The sequence below is a fragment of the Equus asinus genome, chromosome 1 (genome assembly GCF_041296235.1).
Source record: "Equus asinus isolate D_3611 breed Donkey chromosome 1, EquAss-T2T_v2, whole genome shotgun sequence".
In the NCBI taxonomy this organism is placed as follows: Eukaryota; Metazoa; Chordata; class Mammalia; order Perissodactyla; family Equidae; genus Equus; species Equus asinus.
Window position 1 is genome coordinate 195808769 of NC_091790.1, and position 19712 is coordinate 195828480.

Sequence of the window (19712 nt, forward strand, 5' to 3'; positions counted from 1 at the left end):
TTAGACTCATTTTGGACTTCAGACCTCCAGAACTGTAAGATAATACGTTTGTGTAGTTTTCAGCCACTGGGTTGTTTGTGGCAATGATAGGAAACCAGTACAATGTCTAAAGGATGATTTCAAAGCAAGACAAAGGAAAAAGGGCCGCATTTGTCAAATCTGTGTCTTTTTTATCAGAAACGAAAAGCTTTCTCAGAAGTACCCCCAGCAGAATTCAGTTCTCTTCTCCTGAACCAGATTAGGTCTGTTATCCACTCCTGACTGTGAGGAAGGCTAGGAGGGCAATCATTCAGCTTCCGAGCCTCAATGTTTTAGGTAGATTAGAAGAAGAGTTGGGAATGACTTTTCAGAGGTTGATCAATAGTGTTTTATCCTTTTCTTCTGAAAACTCTGAAAGTCTTATTCCATCACTTCTCATTAATCAATGCCCGTAGAAGAAATATGAATGTATCTTGATTTTAACTCTTATTAAAAGTAAACTCTGTGTGTATGTGTGAACCTATAAGGTACTGACTGGAAAACTCTTACCAGAATATATCTTGGCATTGATTTCTGCTTATCAGTTTTGCTTAGAAGATAGCAAAATCTCTAAATTTTCAGTCTCATGACTCTTTTTAGTTAATTCAACTATTTAATAAATATTTGTTAAGTACTTGATATGTGCCAGATGCTAAAATAAATTTCTTGAATTTTGTCTTTTTTTTCGCCCCCTCTCTTGTGTATTTGATCTGTCTTCTCATTCTGGAATTATTGTCATTTTAAGTTTAGAACTCCCTATTGTATTTTCCAGACCTTTTAACTTCTCTGTTATTTAAAAAATAATCTATTCATGTCTCACATCTTGAATGTGTTCCCAGGTTCATGCTATATTTCACTGGTTTGTTTTTCCCAGACTTTTGTCCTTTTTTTTCTTTCTGCATGACTGAGGTTTTATTTTGGCTATTGTGCTTTTTTTCCCCACTCCCTTTTTATCCCAAGCTTCAAAAATAGATTCTGTATCTGCTTTTGACTCACTAAGAATGTAAAGTGAAGACTTTTTCTTTACACTCTTATATCGTCACTGCTTTTCCACTTTGCCTTCGATTTTTAAAAGGTCTCTGGTTTTGTTGCTGTTCTTTCCCCATTTTTGATATTGACTTGTTTGTTTGTTATTGGTGCTTGAAGGTCTGATGGGAGAGATTCCAGAATCCCGCATGAAAGTAGCAAGAAAGATATAATCTAGGGGAAGGGAACATCCAGCAGCCTGAGAACCAGGAAATGCTACAGCCACATCTAGAGCTGCAGGCACATCTTGCAGCAATGCAGGTTACCCTTCCTGTTTCAGGGGATGTGGATGTTTTCAGAGAACACCGTGTGGGACCAGAGCAAGAGGACAAGACTGCATTTGACAGGAAGAGCAGACTGAGATCCTCTGCTCCACGATATAGATCACCACATCTCCTGTCTGGATCTGAAGTGGAAGGAGGACACAGTTGAGACAAGGGAAAGAGAACTGTGGCGTCCTGTCCTGCACATGGGGACTGCTCAAATTCTTATTAAAATCTAGAACGTTTTCAACTCTTATTGTTTACATGAGTAACTGTAGAGCATTTGTTTATTGTTCTTTTGAGGTGGTGTCATAGTTGTGTTAGTGAGAGGAGGCTTCTAGCACTTCCATTCACTCCACTAACTTCCTAGGACTCATCTTTAAACATTAAAAATATGTATTAAAGATTACGGTCTGGGGGGGAAATACTGGCAAGGATGTCCTATGAAAAGCCTCTATCTTTGTAAATTGCAGGAAAAGATGTAGATAATCGTGATCATCTTGGCTCCTTTGGGGTGGAGGCTGCTGGTTGCTGGTCTAATATTCTTTGTCTTCTCTCACCAGCAGAACTTCAATTTTATTTGTGCAGCATCCATTTCCCCATCCGTTCCAGGTAAAGGTGGTCATGTGACACAGTCTTGGCTTATAATATATAAGAAATCTCTGGATGGGGCTTCCAGAAAGTTCTTAAAGGGTGCTAACTCAGCTGAAGCTATGCCCTTTATTCCATGTCCATCTTCTTTTTCTTGGCTGAAACTAATGGACATTATAACTGGTGCTCTGGCTGACATGCTGAAAACCTGAGAACAAGTCTTCACCCTAAAGAGGCAGGGCAGAAACCCAAGTCTTATTGACCTGGGGCTTCCATGGCATTCCCGGATTGCTCAATTTGTTTACACCACTGCTGTCCAACTTTTCTGGTACAAGCAGCTGAAGTTAATCTCTAACTGACAAAACATTCTGTTATGAGAGAAGAGCCCTCCTCTTTCTCTCCGTGCACTAATACCTTGGAATGTCTTTTTATTATTGCTTGGTTACAGTAATGTCCAAGTGTAAGACTCTCCTGGGGAAACTGAAGATCACTCAGGGACCATCCAGGCTACCAATCACCACTGGGCTACAAATCAGTTGCAAACTAATTTTGTCTTTTAAATAAACCAGTATTATAGGAGAACCCTGGCACACAGTTTCTGAACAGAAAGAAAAAATGAAAAAGTTTCATTGTATACATGGGCATTTGACACTTTTATTGGTTAAACTATTTGGAGACCAGACTCCAGTTTTGGGGAAGTAAGATGCACCCAGAGGCCACAGGCCCTGCAGACAGTTCAGAGAAGGGCCTTGGACCCCGTCAGGTTGTACATCTGGAGCTATAACTAATGTCTTGAATCAGAGATCTGGGGGCTCAGCCAATTCCTTTATTGCTTTTTACTAGAAGTCTTATCACTGAAATTACTTGTAAAGCTCTTTGTTTATAATAACATCATCTTGCACTAGCCATTCTAAAGGGAAATAAGGCAGAAGAAAACTGCACACCCTTGGGGAGTGATAGATGCTGAAGAGAAGAAAGCCCAAGCAGGAGGCAAAAACAGGGGGAAAAAAAAAAGAGGCCGATCGAATCAAAGAACCATCCCAAACCACCTGGACTTTTCTACTCAGGAGCAACTTTTGGCTCCAAATCTACATTTAGATGGCTGTGCCCCAAGATAATGAATTCTGTGAGCCACCAACTTTACTAGGTCCTGCTCTTTAGCACCAAACAAATTTAAATACTATTACTTTTTATTTACTCATTCTGAAACACTTCCAATTTTCGAGTTTCACAGCAACAGGAAGAAACAATATATAGCTAGACTCAGCAGTGCAAGCGGATTTATTACGTCCCAGTGCAGACTCATTCAACATCATTAGGCTTATTAACTGACTCCAGATATTGGACGTGAACAACCCCCTCGCCAAGTGGGAACTAGTTCAGCCTCCCTTTTCTTTGCTTCTATCACTCATGCAGCCAATTCATTAAAGCCTGTTTGTTTCTCCCAGGTGCCTCCTAATGAGTTTCATTGTTTTGGTTAGCGTGCTTGTTGGCTCATAGATCTCTTTCACAATTTTCCTTGGTTTCTGAAAGCTCCTTAAGTACCAGTTTTATCAGCTCATTTGCAGCTAGTGCTTTAATAAACATGTCTTGGATAAAAGAATAAAGTAGAATACTATGGGACAGGGTGATGTGGGGAGGGGGCAAAGGGCCAGAGGGAATTCCACCAGATGCCTGTATTCTTGTAAGAACCAGCAGGTGGTAGCAACACTTTGTGGGAAGGCCCCCATCGGCGCTGCAGGCCCTGAACAATAGACCCCAAATCCTGCCCTCGGTTTGAAAAGAGGCTAGGGGTGGGCGGAAACATCTTTCCGCGGAGCGCCCCCTCCTTTCCTCAGCCCCTCCTTCCAAGCACCCGCTGCGAGTACCCTCCATCGCCTCTCATCCCTGTGGGAAGTTCTCTCTGGGGAGGGGGCAAGGGAGAAGGCACCCAGAGGTGCAGCGAGTAGCCGAGGCCATGCAAAAGCCAGACACGGACATCAGGCCTCCCCGTTCAGACCCAGGCTTCCATGCCCTTTGGGAGGGTGGAGTCAGAAGCCCCAACGCTGACCAAGATCCAGGGTCACGAAGCCAGAGAGGAGTTTAAGGCTAGATCAGAGGTACTCAGATACCCAGACGCCCCCCTCCCGTGCTTTCTAACCACTTCCACCACCCCCGTACCCTCCGAGATCTCTCAGTTTGTCTTTCCCTCCGCCCCCTTCTTTTGCTTTTTTCTCTTTTCCTCAGCTCACGCCCACCTTAATTCAAACCTGAGTAGGAACTAAAACCCACTGTTTTAGTTCCTAGAGTTGAAGCAGAAAAGCAGGACGGCGAGAGGGCGCGGGTGTTTGGGCCGGCTGCTGCCCTGCCCTGCCCTGCCCTGGGCATCGGCCGCCCGCCCGCCAGGTGTGCTTCCCTCCCAGGGGCCCGAGCCCGCGCCCGCCCCGGGGGTTTTAAACAAGTCTCCTGGCGTTCGGATTCCCGCCTCCTCCGGGCCCCTCACGCGTGCCAGCCTCCCTGCCCACGTCCCTCCGCCCCCGGCCCAGCGCACAGGCGGGCCCAGGGCGAGCCCCGCGCCCCCACTTCGCTCTCCCCCGCGCGCCGGGGCCGCAGAGCGGGCGCCGCGCATCGCCGCCCAGGCCGGGAGGGCGGGCTCGGCTCCCCGGAAGAGGGGAGAGGGAGGGCGGCCACGGGGCCCGGAGAGGGGCGGGCCGGGCCGGGCTGGGAGGGACGCGGAGGGGGCGGGCCGGGCGGCGCTCGCTCCAGCCGCCTCTCCGGAGCAGAGCAGCGGGCGGCTGGCCCCGCGACCGAGCGCGGCGACGGCGAGCGCGACGCGGGCCCCGCGCGATCCCCCGGCGCCCCGCCTCCGGAGCAGCCCCTGCCGCCAGCCACCGCCCCCCGGCCGCCCCGGAACGCCGGAGACGCACGGCGCCCAGCGGACGGGCCGCGGGGAGCTGGGTCCCCGCACCCGAACGGAGACGCGGGCGGCGCTGGGCGAGCGCGGGGCCTCGGGGGGCGAGACCTGCGGAGCCTGCGGCCGGCGGGAAGGTGAGCCGCGGGGTCGCAGGCGGTGTTGAAGGATGGGGGCGGTGTGCCTGGGGACGGAAGGATTAGGTTTGCCAAAGTAGAGGAGCCCTCCAGACCGGGCCTTTGCACATCCTCAGTATCCCTCCCCAAGGCGAGAGCGGGGTTCCTGAGGGGCGAGGAACTGGCCCACCTGGCTCCCCCACCCCACCCCCTTGACTGGCCGTCATTGACACCCCCGTTACCCTTGCTGCTGCGATCCCCCACTGTGTTTGCTGAGGCACTCGTCTGGCACTGATATAGGTAGGGGATCCTAATACAGGGGTCCTCGCAGAGGCTGGGCTACCAGCCTTCTGAAGAGGTTGCCCACCCCTCTGACCCAGTGGCATCTCTCCAATCCCGGTGGAGCTGGGAGGAGCTAAGAGGTCGATCCCACACCTCCCCCCAGCTCCCTGCAGCCTATCCTGCTCCCCCACGGCCATCACCACACGTAAGCCTTGGTGTGGAGTGAAGGCTTGGCTCGTGCTCCCCAGCCACAACCTCCGAGTTGCAACCGAAGTCTACTGCTTGCTGCGGCCCCGGCTCGTCGTCTCTGTACATCTGGGTGCTTGGCCCTGCCTGTCCCACAACCCCACCCACCAATCTTGGCTGTCTGGCACTCTCTCTCCTCCCATCCCTGGGGGACCTGGCATAGACCCAGCATAGCCGATGTTGTAATGTCCCTGGCACTGCCCACGGAGAGAAGCGGCTGGGCCTGTTCCCAGTCAGTTAACCTGGGCCCTCCCCGCCAGGGGAACTTGACTCAGGCTCTGGAAGGGGACATGCTGCTTCAGTGGGAAAGGAGCTGTGGGACTGTTGGCAGTCCATGGAAGCTGTCCAAGTAATAAGACACTGGGAGATGGAGAATTGCTGGGTGCTGTTCAGGGGGGCCACTTGGCTCTTTCAGGGCACTGGGCCTTTTTTGTCCCGGGAAGGTTAGGGTGGGGTCTCCCATGTACCTACCTAGTGGCCTGGGGAGGAGGACTCCTTTGGATTCTATTGGTTCATACAGGGTGCAAGAAGATGGATGGCAATGACCGTTGTTGTCACCAGAATGCTGGGGAGCAACAGGCAGCGATGGGCTGAGCATGAGAAGGGCAGGACCCTTCCTCCTCTGGCCCAGCTGCGCTCCGAGCTCATCACCATCTCCTGAGCTGGGCCCTGGGCCCCTTGTCCCCACCGCTCTACTTCTAGGTGGAAGGGTTCCAGGGGTTCTGGAAGCCTCAGGTTTCCCTTTCTCTACTTCCTGTTACCTCCCTCTCCCAGCCCAGGTGTTTTTGCAGAAGCAACTCCTAGGGCAGAGAGCAGTTCACAGCCTGACTCAGGGTGAGGTAGAGACAGACCCAGGATGAGGGAGGAGGGGAAGGGCTCATGGGTGTCTGCCACCAGCATGAGGACCACTCTGGATGGGCACTGCTCTGCATGCTCTCACACACACATACCTCCAGCGTGCACCATCCTGCTCCACACCTATCTCACCTCATGCACACTCCCTTACTCAGTCTCACACTTGCTCTCATAGGCTCTGGTCCTGGCACTCATGGGCTTTCTTCCACAATCATCCACTTACTCATCCCGTGCACATTTACCGACCGCCCCACTGCCCTTCCTTATGTCCTTTTCCAGAGCCACACATGTCCCCGGTCAGTGCACAGCCAGAGCAGCTCGTTCTAAGTGGCTGTCTGGCTAGACCCAGACACTGCCTGCATCTTAAAAGCCTCCCCCAGCTCCACAGCCTGGGAGTGGGAGGCATATTCATTTGTCTGCATCTGCGTGCTCTGGGGGGACATTCTCGGAGACTGGAGGCCTCAGGGGACACAGGACTGTTCTCTGCTAGGTTATCCACAAATTGGCTTCTCCAGCCAGGGCAGAAGGGGCTAGAAGCACTGGAGGACAGCTGCCTCTTCACTGTCTGCTTTGGAAGCCACTGTAAAGGCCAATGGGATCCTTTTCAAGGCGGGCAGCCAGAGCTAGAAGAGAGTGGTCCTAAAACCATATCCAAGGTGGAGATTAAAGGGTGGAGGCTGCAGCATTAAGCTGATCAAGGATTATACAGGAATTTCCTGGGTGTTGAACAGCTGCAGAACAGGACAGAGGACTGAGCCTGTGGTGCTGACCCCTCCCACGCTGACCCTGTGGCTAACAGGTGTGAGGACCAGCTCAACAACCACCCCAGACATCAAACCATTGACCTTCTGCCTTTGAGACTTTCCCTCGCCCCGCTGGCCCCTGCAGCCTGCTCTGCCTCAATGAATGTTCCTGTCTGGGCTCAGTTTGTAGCAATGCCACTTGTCGTGTGATCTGAATGTACAGCCTCCTCTGGTCCCTTTTTCCCTTTGAAGTCACCGTCCTTTGCTGGACACCATGTAAGGGAAGCACGATATTGTCAGTGGGACAATTTGAACTTCTTGGGGAGAGAAGCTTAAACAAAATCAAAGGAAAAAGGTTATTTTGCTCATTCATTCCTGGCTCCTACTTCCTCTCTATCTCTGCTGTCTTCTTATACATGAAAATTTCTAGGTATTTTGAAACCTAGAGGGAAAAAGGGAAGGGGGGATAAAATTTAAACATATGCTCTACTGGTCTAGGTTTTGAAAATATTTTCCTATTTTTTGTTTAGATTTTAATTATGGGATTTTATTTTAATTATAAACTAGGATATGCTCATTGTAACAAGAAAAACAATCAAGAATGTGTAAGACAAACTTAATATTCCCCCCACCTACCATCCTCCACTTCTACCTCCTACAGGAACCAATTTTAATGCCCGATATATCTCCCAGCCTGTCTTCCTCCAAGCTTATTTGGCTTACATTTTTAAATTTTTTAAAATTCACTTTGTGGATTGAGGCACAAAAGCTATATTGTCAGCTTGGTTTGTTCATAAGATTATCATGTTTAACACTTTAATTTGAGCACGGTTAATTTTTTAAATTCTTACAGATTTACTCATTTAATTTATTTTTAAATCTTTCATTTTTATACATAACGGAACTCATAAGCTATGATTTAGAGGGTAAGATTCCACAAATCTTTAATCTATGCCAGTTTCTGAAAACAAAATACAGTCCCGATGCCTATAAAACTGTTATATTTTTGTAAAGCAAAGAAATGTAGCAGACTTGTGGATGTGGTGTCACTACAGTATCAAAAAGACATAAAGTGATATATCCAGAAAAGGAGCTGAGAAAAAAAAATGTGAAGTCATAGAATGCAATTTTTGTTACAGGAAACTTTGTGTAATCAGTCTCATTTTCTGAGCTATCATTTCACATCCACATTTCTGCTGCTTCTGGTGTTTTACATTTTTAAAACCATATACACATCTGAAATTTGAATGTTTTCCTGATTGAGAGAAATTTTCTGCTCTTTTGTGGGTTGGAGGATTTCTAAACACTGACCAGTTCCTTTCATGAGCTGGAGAAGTTTGAGGATTCTGAAGCAGACCACGAGGAAGAAGAGCAGGGGCCTGGCCTTGCTGTCCCCCTCCGTGTGACAGTGGGAGGCTGCTCCCAGAGTGCTCCCCTGGACCAAATGTGGAAAGATGTCCTAGTCCTCAGCCATTGAAAGCACCTTTGAAAATCAAGTTCTAAGTCCTGATTGTTTCGTATTCCAGGCATGTGGATGGAAAAGCCGTGTTCTTGTCACTTACATTTCTGCCTTTGAAACTTGTTTCAAAAGAATCTGCAGCAGTAGGAATTAGTTCACAGCAATTTATTCCATATCTTCATAAAGTTCCCTCTTTATTTTTATTCTAGCCATAGAGATACACTCAGATTCTCTTCATGTATTAAAAAATAAAAGTTGGATTGATCTGGTTTGTTTGATAAGCAAGAACTGACCTAACTTCTTAGTCTCACTCAGCCACAATTTTTTCCTGAGGAAACTTGTTTATAACCTTCGATCTTCTGAATTCGAATCTAAAAGCTGTCCTCATCAAATAAGAAGAGTACACTTCTGGGTACTTGAAGGTCCTCAAGCATTTCTTGTTAGTGAATATCTTTGTTAGTGAAATTTCAAAAAATTACTGAAGTGGCAATCCATAGGCAATGTCTCCGTTTTATTCTTTTCTTTCTGATTCCTCTTGATGACAGAGGCTGAGTGGCTTTAACATGTGTCATAACTGTTTTTGTTTTTTCTGGATTTTCTGGAGAGAGGCTAGCTTCATGTTGTCACTAAGATGCATGCTAAGGCTGAGTATGCACACTCCACTGCAGCTACAAGCCACTGTGTTACTTGTAGTGTGGGTCATCAGAGCAAATGCTTTTCCATTCGTCCTCTTCTAGAATGTTCCATATTGCACAGCTGATATTATCTGCAGTGCATCTCTTTCTCATGTTTCGCTGTTTTTCAAAAAAATTCAATGAGATGTATCCAAAGTATTTATTCTTCCCTCTCCATGACTAGCTGTCTAGCTGTAAGTTTAGGAAGACACAGTTCTTATAGTTTCTTCTTTGTACAGGTTCCAGAATCCATCCATGTTCTGACTGAAAGAAGCTATTTTAAAGAATATCTGCTGGGCAAATGGTATAATAGCCTTCATTGTTTAAAGATTTTTTGCTGGCATTTTAGATCTTGATAACAGCATTCCTAAAGATTCTCCAGCCCTGGACAGAATTTGATCTGCTTTGGTGTGACAAGTGTGTCTCCTCTTTAAGCCATTGAGAATTTGGGGTGTACCTACAATATGAATTATTTCAGGATTTTTTTTAATTCTTTTTTTTTTTTGGAAAGATTTGCCCTGAGCTAACATCTGTTGCCAGTCTTCCTCTTTTTCTTTTTTTTCTTTCTCCCCAAAGCCTCAGTGCATGATTGCATATCCTAGCTGTAAGTCCTTCTAGTTCTATGTGAGAACCACAACATGGCAACTGATAGATGGGTGGTGTGGTTCTGCGACTGGGAAACAAACCCAGGCCACTAAAGTGGTAACAGCAGTGAACTTTAACCAGTAGGCCATCGGGGCTGGCATGTCAGGATACTTTTTAAATAGCCATTGGTGACGGGGCCGTGCTTTTTACTTCATAATCTCCCTGTACTTTTTTGAAGCATTTATTCAATCTGCAAATGATTCTAGTAGCATTTGAGGTAGTATTTGCAAACAACCTCTGTTTGTTAGGAATAATTTGCCAAATGGAAATGCTTCTTTTTTTCCCCCAGCTTTATTGAGATACAATTAAGATATAACATTGTGCAAGTTTAAGATACACAACGTGATGATTTGGAAATGCTTCTTACTTGCCTCCATATGCTATATGTTGAATTCTCTTTCACAAATAGGGTTCCAGAGGCATGAAGGGTAAATTTCAGTGGCTAGCTGGCAGATACCCACTACACAGCAGCCCATAAAGGTGTAGAAACAGTGTCCTTCCACAATAACCACATAGACATAACACTGAAGGCTTCATCTTACAGTATAGCTAGCATTACCAGAAAAAATTAGATTAGTAGGAATCAAATTATGATTTTCATATTCATCAAAGTTAAATATAGTTTAATCGATTTCAGCTTCACTGTGAAATATGTAGTTTTGGATAGCACTGTGCATCACATGGCCACAAATATCCAGGAGGAACCAGGTTCTAACCTCCGACTGGCTTCTTTTTAATTCTCAGTTTCCTATCTTTTGAGCAATATGCTTCTTGTTTTCTTCTCAAGGGAAATAAATGGAATCTACTGCTCTTATCCATGCAACTCACAGATTTTTGAGACTCAGTCACAGGAGAGAGATAGGTCACCACCAATCTCTAGACCCACAAGCAAAGGAAGGCCTGAGCCGTTTGTCTTCCCTGCGACAGTGGAGGCGGCCGTGCCTCCAGGCCATGTGCGTGTGAGCTGTAGTGTGTGTTTATAAGGGCTTGGGAACGTTTTATATAAGAGGGTAGCTTACTCCATAGTCCCGGAAAGCATTTTAAAGGTATAAACACTATTTTGATTCATTTTACTAACCAGTTATTATGTACAGATTTAAAGGAAACCTTAATTAATGATTTAATTGAAAAGATAATGTATATACAAGATTTTAAAAATACAAAAATCAAAGAGAATGCAGTGAGCATAAGTCTCCCTTGTACTAGCCCTGTCCTGGCCCTCTCCCTTTCTCCCCAGGTTTGTCTATCCTTTATAAAAATCCTTACATACATATGTATTTGTATGTGTATGTCCTTCTCGAGTTACCAATCAGGAGCATCCTTTCTACTGTTCTACACTGGACTACTTTCACTTGGAAAGTATTTTCACATCGGCACAGAACCAGTAGCCCATATTCCTTTTTAACGTTGTGCTATAATTGTTTAACCTCTTCCTATGGATGAACAGCTAGTTTACAGTCTTTCCCCTTGCAAACAATTCTGCAATGAATATTCTTGTTCAATCATCTGTGGAAACAGATCCAAGTGTACGGTACCTGAAGGACAAATTCTTAGAAGTGAAGCTGCTGAAGAGACATTGCCGAGGAGATTCCAATTTGAACTCCTCAGCGTAGTGAATATAAGAGAGCCTATTTCCTCTACCTTCTCTAACCCAGTGCATTGCTAATCTCATAGGACAGAATGGCATGTCATTGCTGTTTCAACATGCCTTTTGTTCATTATGAGCAGATTTGAAGCATCTTTTCATGTATTTAAGACGTACATTTATTTTTCTGTAAGCCACGGAAAAAATGTGCTGGTTATGCAGAGAGGATCTTTGTTCTCAAAATGTAGGTATGCCAACCTACATAGGTCCATCCCTTCTCTATACTGGCTCATTTATCAGACAGAATCTTTATGCCTCTGTTCTTTCTGCATCTGTTCTCACACGCTCCCTCCCATCATACCCCACAGCTCTCCTTCTGTGGTCCCTCTCGCTTCACTGCCTCTGAAATGTCTAGAGTGTCCAAGTCTGATGGGGGTCAGGAAGTGTTGGGGGGGGAATCTGTGTGTCCCTAGGGAAGGAGTAGCTTTTAAACCCCTGTTTTTAATGAGAAGAACTTCTGGCTTCCAATACAGGTCAGGAGGAAGAGAAGAGAGTAAATGAAGAGAGAGAACTGGAATAGCTCCTCCCAGAAGAAAAGGGTAAGATTGGCCCAGAACTAACTACCCTGAGTTATAAGACGGAGGGCCATGAGAAATGAATGCTCAGAGATGGGGTCACCTACAGGGAGTAGGGAGGGAGCAACTCTGCACATGGCCGTCCAAGATGGTGGACTTTGCACAGATCAGGAGAAAGGCAGGGCTCTGCCGGCTCTCACCCTGTGGTTGCTGCTGGGGCAGTTTGAGAATGTAGGAGGAGATACAGCATCAGGTTTTGGAGCCTGGGCCATCCGAGAAGCAATGCAGTTACCTCCCTCTTCTGTTCCTAGGAAGCAAGCTTGGCTGCAGACCCCAGTCTTGCAAAGCAGCAGCCCCGCCTGGGAGCAGGGTGGTGGCCTGGGCAATGGTGAGAGCCCTGAAGATGTCCCATGGCTGCTGAGGGGGCTGCCTGGTCAGGAAGCGGAGTGGTGGGCATGGTGTGCAGCCTGTGCAGCCTGGTCCTGGTGTCCTCAGTTCTGGCGCTGGAAGGTAAGAGGAAGGGGAGACCAGAGAACCCCCAATTGCCAGTAGAGACCCAGCTCAGGTGGGAAATGGGAAAGATTCAGAAAAGGCAGAAAAGAGTGAAGATATCAAATGGGAGAAGAGAATGGGGAGAGTTTCAGAGAAAGTCTCCTGACAGACAGCTGTACTCCTGCTGGTTAATTAAATGGACCAGGGAGGGAAATCCCTTTTTCCTCATAGGAATGGGGAGGGGGTTAGCAGTGCTGGCTAGAGGCTTGGCCACTGCGTGCCCCTTCTTATCTCTGGGCAGAGGTATTGCTGGACACCACTGGAGAGACATCTGAGATTGGCTGGCTCACCTACCCGCCAGGTGGAGTGAGTGTCACTCTTTCATTCTGAACCCATCACCCCTCCTCCTCCCTGCTTGCTAGAGTGCAGAATTCAGGAAGGAAACCCTGGGTAGAGATTGATGGGCTAAGACTCCTTCCCTCTTCCCTCTGGAGGAACAGGGCTTGGGATAGCCTCACCCTGCTTTGTATGTCGTTAATTTTAAGTCTCAGCTATGCCCACCACCGCCGTGCACCATCCAATCTCTGAGCAGCTAACACTGTCCTCGCCCCCCCTCCCTGCAGTGGGATGAAGTGAGCGTTCTGGACGACCAGCGACGCCTGACTCGGACCTTCGAGGCATGCCACGTGGCAGGGGCCCGTCCAGGCACCGGGCAGGACAACTGGCTGCAAACCCACTTTGTGGAGCGTCGAGGGGCCCAGAGGGCACACATCCGACTCCACTTCTCTGTGCGGGCCTGCTCCAGCCTGGGCGTGGCCGGAGGCACCTGCCGGGAGACCTTCACGCTCTACTACCGCCAGGCCGAGGAGCCCGATAGCTCCGATGGCATTGCCACCTGGCACCACAAACGCTGGACCAAGGTGGACACAATTGCAGCAGATGAGAGCTTCCCTGCCTCCTCCGCGTGGACTGTGGGGCCTCGTGGCTCCGGGCAGCGGGCTGGGCTGCAATTGAACGTCAAAGAGCGGAGCTTCGGCCCCCTCACCCAGCGCGGCTTCTACGTGGCCTTCCAGGACACCGGGGCCTGCCTGGCCCTCGTGGCGGTCAAACTCTTCTCCTACGCCTGCCCCTCCGTGCTCCGTGCCTTCGCCTCTTTTCCTGAGACGCAGGCCAGTGGGGCCGGGGGGGCTTCCCTGGTGGCAGCCGTGGGCACTTGTGTGGCTCATGCAGAGCCAGAGGAGGATGGAGGGGGTGGCCAGGCAGGGGTCAGCACCCCCAGGCTGCACTGCAACGGGGAGGGCAAGTGGATGGTAGCTGTTGGGGGCTGCCGCTGCCAGCCGGGGCACCAGCCCATGCGTGGAGACAAAGCCTGCCAAGGTGAGACCCTGCTGCCTTACACTTGCCCCAGATGCCGCCATATGCCTCCAATCTTCAGGTTCCTCTCCTAGACACTCCAAACTACGTTTTGTCCTCAAAAGTTCAGGAATAAGCTATTTTAGGAAAGGACTCCTGTTTTCTCCAGATCTATTTCCTAAAACACACAGACTTGCTTTCATTTGCTCATCGGAAATTTCCAGAACCTTCTGGAGACTTCTGCAGCCATTCCTGAGGATCCTAGGGCTGCAGGCCTGAGAAGTGATGGGGATCAAGAGGAGTTAAACTCCTGGGTTATCATGGGATGGGGTCCTTTGTCCACTTTTGCCATCTAATTAGGGAGGAATCATCCCAGGGCTGGGTGACTAGGATGCAGGTGGGAGAAGGCAGTGGATGCCGGCTAAGGAGAATGATTCTGCTGCTAGGTGGAGGATGCAGGAGGCCTCAGCAGAGGGATTATGCAATCAAGTCAGACACCTACATCTAGTGCTTGGCCTGCCCATAGCCCCCACCCATCTCATTTTTTCCATCAATGGAAATGCAATTCCACCTAGCGAAATGGCAGAAGTAATCTCTGTGAGAGGGAGGGAAAGAGGGGAGAGAGGGGTTGGGGTTAGATCTCAGGAGGAAAGGAGGAAGCGACCCTGGGGAATGGAATGGAAGGCTGGGAAGCCGCCTCTGTGCAGCTGTGTGGGGCTCAGGAGAGGGTAGACAGTGAGCCTGACGCCTACACCCTCCTCTACTCCTCAGCCTGCCCCGGGGGCTCCTACAAGGCCTTGGCTGGGAATGCTGCCTGCTCACCGTGCCCTGCCCGCAGCCATGCCCCCGACCCTGCAGCCCCTGTTTGCCCCTGCCTCTCGGGCTTCTACAGGGCCAGTTCTGACCCCCCAGAGGCCCCCTGCACTGGTGAGTCCCCCACCTTCCACAGGGGTGGGAACAGGACTGGAGTGGGGCTAGAAGAGGGGGACCTGAGGGCAACACGGGGGGCTGGTTGCATCTGAGTGACTTCTTTTCCTCCTGTGTTCTTGGTTTCCTCCATGTTGCCCTACCCTTCCCTCTCTACCCTCACTCCTAACCTGGCCCACCGCCTGTGTCTCCTCCCACCTACCTTCTCTGCTTTCTGGTCCCCAACCCATGCTCTCTGTCTCCTCCCCTGCCTCCTTCCTTCCTCAATCTTCCCCACCCCACAACTGCCTCCCATCGCGGCCCTTCCCTGGCTGCACCTGCTGCCTTCACAGGCCCTCCGTCAGCCCCCCGGGAGCTATGGTTCGAGGTGCAAGGCTCAGCACTCATGTTGCACTGGCGCCTGCCCCAGGAACTTGGGGGGCGAGGGGACCTGCTCTTCAACGTCGTATGCAAGGAGTGTGGAGGCCACCAGGAGCCGAGCAGTGGGACCGCCGCTTGTCGCCGCTGCAGGGATGAGGTGCACTTTGACCCCCGTCAGAGGGGCCTGACTGAGAGCCGAGTGTTAGTCGGGGGTCTCCGGGCACATGTTCCTTACATCTTGGAGGTGCAGGCTGTCAACGGGGTGTCAGAACTTAGCCCCGACCCTCCCCAGGCTGCAGCCATCAATGTCAGCACCAGCCATGCAGGTGAGCCTCACCTTCCACCTAAGGCCTTACCTGCCTAACACCTTCCCTAGCCTCCTTGGAACCCCCTCCCCCACTCCTGCTCCCCAGCCCATGGAAAGCCCCCCTTCTCACCACCACCCCTCCCCCCCCCACCCCCCCCAGTTCCCTCTGCAGTCCCTGCTGTGCACCAGGTGAGCCGAGCATCCAACAGCATCACAGTCTCCTGGCCACAGCCAGACCAGACCAATGGGAATATCCTGGACTATCAGCTCCGCTACTGTGACCAGGTCGGGAGGAAAGGGGTGCCCAGCGGGGCTGATGGGAACTCACAGTGCCCCACCATGGGGCTAGAGGTGGGGAGGGCAGGAAAGGTGCCAAGGAGCCCGTAGCAGGGGGTACAGGGATTGTGGGAGAGGCAGGGATGGGGGTTGGGGAGGGGGCCGGCAGGGAGTGAGTGGCTGTCACCCCCAGGCAGAAGATGAATCCCACTCCTTCACCCTGACCAGCGAGACCAACATGGCCACTGTGACACAGCTGAGCCCCGGCCACATCTATGGCTTCCAGGTGCGGGCGCGGACTGCTGCAGGCCACGGCCCCTACGGGGGCAAGGTCTATTTCCAGACACTGCCTCAAGGTGAGAGGAAGCCTGGATGGGGAAGGAGGCACTGAGGGTAGTGAGAAGAGGCCCAGGGGCCATCGCCTACCACCCTCCAGACCAGAGGCTGTGAGGAGAGTGTTCGTGGCTGAGCAGCTGACCTTCAGGTCTTTGCGTGGGTGTGTGGGGAGGTACATGGGGGGTATGTGGGTGCGTGAGGGGTATGTGGGTGGGGGTGTATATGGGTGCATGCTCTTGTGCAGCCTTGCCCATCTGTGATCCTGGGTGACTGGTTCCTCAGGTGAGCTGTCTGCCCAGCTTCCAGAGAGACTCTCCTTGGTAATTGGGTCCATCCTGGGGGCCTTGGCCTTCCTCTTGCTGGCAGCCATCACCGTGCTGGCTATTGTCTTCCAGAGGTGAGCCTCTCCTGCCACACCACTCATTTTGCAGCGCAACCCCAGGTCCTAACAGCCCCAAAGCCCACTGCAGAAACCCCCACCGACACCCTCTCCCACCATCCAGGCCCCCTCTCTGGGCCCATGTGGAGGTGGGAAGCGGGGACCAGGCATCCCTCACTCCATAGATCCCTGGTTGATCAGCAGCCTGAGTGAGGCTAGAAGAGGGAGGAAATGGGAGTGAGTGTCACTCCAGAACTCTGATTTGTCCCTCAGGAAGCGGCGTGGGACAGGCTACACAGAGCAACTGCAGCAGTACAGCAGCCCAGGTGAGGGGGTCGATTGAGGGATGCACAGACGAAGAGCTGGGGGCTCTGGCCGGGAGCACACCAGCCATGGCTGCGTTCCCCCGAGGTTGAGGGGTGCCCCTTGGCACCTTTTTTGGAAGTGGGAGGGCCTGCCTGGGGTGTGTGGGCAGTCAGGCCTTGCACCACCCTCACAACAAACTCCATATGCCTATAGGCCTTGGGGTAAAGTACTACATTGACCCCTCCACATATGAGGACCCCTGCCAGGCTGTCCGAGAATTTGCCCGGGAGGTGGACCCTGCGTATGTCAAGATCGAGGAGGTCATTGGGGCAGGTACTGCAGGGGCAGAGGGAGGGCATGGGATGGACTCCCTTGTCCCACCCACCACCATGGGCCTCCATGCAGGATCCCTTCTAAACATATCAGGAAGCCATGAGCCCATGGTTCTTCCTTGACCACCCTCCCAACCTATACCTGTGCTTCCAGGCTCCTTTGGAGAAGTGCGCCGGGGCCGGCTGCAGCCCCGGGGACGGCGGGAGCAGGCAGTGGCCATCCAGGCCCTATGGGCTGGAGGGACTGAGAGCCTACAGATGACATTTCTAGGCCAGGCCGCAGTGCTGGGCCAGTTCCAGCACCCCAACATCCTGAGGCTGGAGGGCGTGGTCACCAAGAGCCGGCCTCTCATGGTGCTGACGGAGCTTATGGAGCTGGGACCCCTGGACAGCTTCCTCAGGGTCAGTTGGGCCTGGGGGAAGGAAGAGGGCCCTTGGCTCTGGGAAAGTTTGCAATTCTCAACTCTCCCAGAGACTGAACGCTGTATCTTTGCTCCCTCCCGTCCCATCTCCCTTGGTGCTCTTCATCCTTCATTCCCAGGCCATTTTCTGATTCCCAAATGCCCTCGCCCTCTCCTGTGATGTCTGCTGTGCTGTGTTGAGGTTCCCCACCCAGGTGCTGACCTCTGCCCTCTGCCCTTCAGCAGCGGGAGGGCCAGTTCAGCAGCCTGCAGCTGGTGGCCATGCAGCGAGGGGTGGCCGCCGCCATGCAGTACCTGTCCAGCTTCGCCTTCGTCCACCGCACCCTCTCTGCCCACAGTGTACTGGTGAATAGCCACCTGGTGTGCAAAGTGGCTGGTCTTGGCCACAGTCTTCAGGTGAGAGCACAACCTTGGGGCTTCTGCATCCTCAGCGGGTGCTGGAGGATGAGCTGGAACGTGGGGTGGGTCCCTCAGTGGCATCATAGTGTCTGAAGGGATGGCACTCACCTGTGCTCCATCCAGGATAGAAGCCTGGGCAAGGAGGGCATGGAGGGTTTTCAGGGACCAAGACCACTGGGGAAGGCAGGAGACCTGCGAAAACCTAGAAGCACCTCCTGCCCTTTCCCGGATGCACACAGACTCTAGAGTCAGAGCAGCCGGGTACAAATCCTGAGCACTCCACCCTAAGCTCTGTGACTTTGCACAAGTTCATATTTCTCTGTGCCTCACCCTCTGCATCTGTAAAATGGAGATAATATCATCCACCCTACAGCATTCTTGTGAGGATTAAATAAAATATTGATAGAAAACCCTTAACACACATCCACACATGTAGTAGTTGCTCAATAAACTTGACTCCTGTTTTGATTATTGTTGTTACTTTTAACCAACCCTTCAGGGCCCAAATGGGATGCTTCGCTGGGCAGCCCCAGAGGTCATTGCACACGGAAAATACACAACATCCAGCGATGTCTGGAGCTTCGGGATAGTGATGTGGGAAGTGATGAGTTATGGAGAACGGCCCTACTGGGACATGAGTGACCAGGAGGTGAGCTCTTGACCTAGACGTTGCTGATTCCCCACCCCAATCCCTCCAACACTCCAAACCTCACAGATTCACACATTCTAAGACCTCTATTCTCTAATCCCCTCACATTCTGAGATCTCATGGCACTTGTTTTCCATATTTTTAAGTTCTTTCCCCACACCAGCCTCATGCTCCTCCTGCTCCCAGCCCACCACCTCACCCCTAACAATACACTGCCTTCCACCTGCAATAGCTTCCCCCAACCATAGGCTGCCTGTAACCCCCAGGTGCTAAATGCAATAGAGCAGGAGTTCCGGCTGCCGCCACCTCCAGGCTGTCCTCCTGCACTACATCTGCTTATGCTGGACACTTGGCAGAAGGACCGTACCCAGCGACCTCACTTTGACCAGCTGGTGTCTGCATTTGACAAGATGATCCGCAAGCCAGACACTCTGCAGGCTGGCGGGGGCCCCGGGGACAGGTCTGGAGCTTGGCGCTGCAGCCTGGGAAAGCCAGGGAGGGTAGATGCAAACCAAAAAGAAAACTGAGGAGAGGGGGCTAGGATGAAGAGGGGACTTTGACCTGCTTGCCCCTCCCCCCTTAGACCTTCCCAGGCCCTCCTGAACCCTGTGGCCCTGGACTTTCCTTCTCTGGACTCACCCCAGGCCTGGCTTTCGGCCATTGGACTGGAGTGCTATCAGGACAACTTCTCCAAGTTTGGCCTCTGCACCTTCAGTGATGTGGCTCAGCTCAGCCTGGAGTAAGCAGGGAGAGGTGGGGTGGGGGGAGCCTCTGGGCCCTAGGCCAGGGGTCATGCCTGGGATCTTGGAGAAGCTGGCCCAGACTTGATCCGCTCCTTCCCCACCAGAGACCTGCCTGCCCTGGGCATCACCCTGGCCGGCCACCAGAAGAAACTGCTGCACAACATCCAGCTCCTCCAGCAGCACCTGAGGCAGCCGGGCTCAGTGGAGGTCTGAGGCCCAGGCAGGAAGCTATGAACTGACACTGCCTACGACCCAGCCCTGGACACAGGTCCAAGGAGGGATATGGGAGACGCAAGCCAGTCTCCATCTTGGCCTCCATGAGAGGCGCCCAGCACACTAAACCCGACCTTCCTGTGGATGCTTCATTCCCCAATTCTCTACCCCTCCACCGCCCTCCCCACATTAAAGGGAAAGAAGGGATTTTGCAAGTTGGAGGTGTGGTGAGGCCTCAGTCTGCAAGGAG

At 51.3% G+C, this 19712-nt stretch overlaps 1 protein-coding gene across 3 annotated transcripts; it reads left to right on the top strand.

Annotated features, from left to right (window-relative positions):
• Positions 1 to 4658: 4658 nt before the first annotated feature.
• On the top strand, positions 4659 to 19681 carry EPHB6 (EPH receptor B6). Of its 3 annotated transcripts, none has more exons than XM_044770308.2 (18): positions 4659 to 4925; positions 11927 to 11992; positions 12280 to 12478; positions 12762 to 12826; positions 13084 to 13837; positions 14585 to 14740; positions 15073 to 15426; positions 15568 to 15692; positions 15877 to 16039; positions 16302 to 16416; positions 16672 to 16724; positions 16918 to 17037; positions 17191 to 17438; positions 17681 to 17854; positions 18357 to 18506; positions 18773 to 18966; positions 19090 to 19245; positions 19354 to 19681. In XM_044770308.2, the coding sequence occupies exons 3-18, from the start codon at positions 12379 to 12381 to the stop codon at positions 19460 to 19462; spliced, it is 3036 nt and encodes a 1011-aa protein (XP_044626243.2). In that variant the 5' UTR covers positions 4659 to 4925; positions 11927 to 11992; positions 12280 to 12378; the 3' UTR covers positions 19463 to 19681. The 3 variants fall into 3 exon arrangements, with proteins under 3 accessions (XP_044626243.2, XP_044626288.2, XP_070371094.1); XM_044770353.2 differs by having other exon boundaries at positions 4787 to 4925; positions 15970 to 16039; XM_070514993.1 differs by lacking the exon at positions 12762 to 12826 and having other exon boundaries at positions 4787 to 4925.
• Positions 19682 to 19712: the final 31 nt, after the last annotated feature.

What these genes read in the sequence shown, in the direction of transcription:
- EPHB6 (XM_044770308.2), top strand. Translation starts at nt 12,379, where the DNA reads ATGGCTGCTGAGGGGGCTGCCTGGTCAGGAAGCGGAGTGGTGGGCATG. An exon ending in TCACCTACCCGCCAGGTGGA is followed by an intron (nt 12,827 to 13,083) that starts GTGAGTGTCACT and finishes CCCTCCCTGCAG; the next exon opens with TGGGATGAAGTGAGCGTTCT. An exon ending in GTCTTGGCCACAGTCTTCAG is followed by an intron (nt 17,855 to 18,356) that starts GTGAGAGCACAA and finishes CCAACCCTTCAG; the next exon opens with GGCCCAAATGGGATGCTTCG.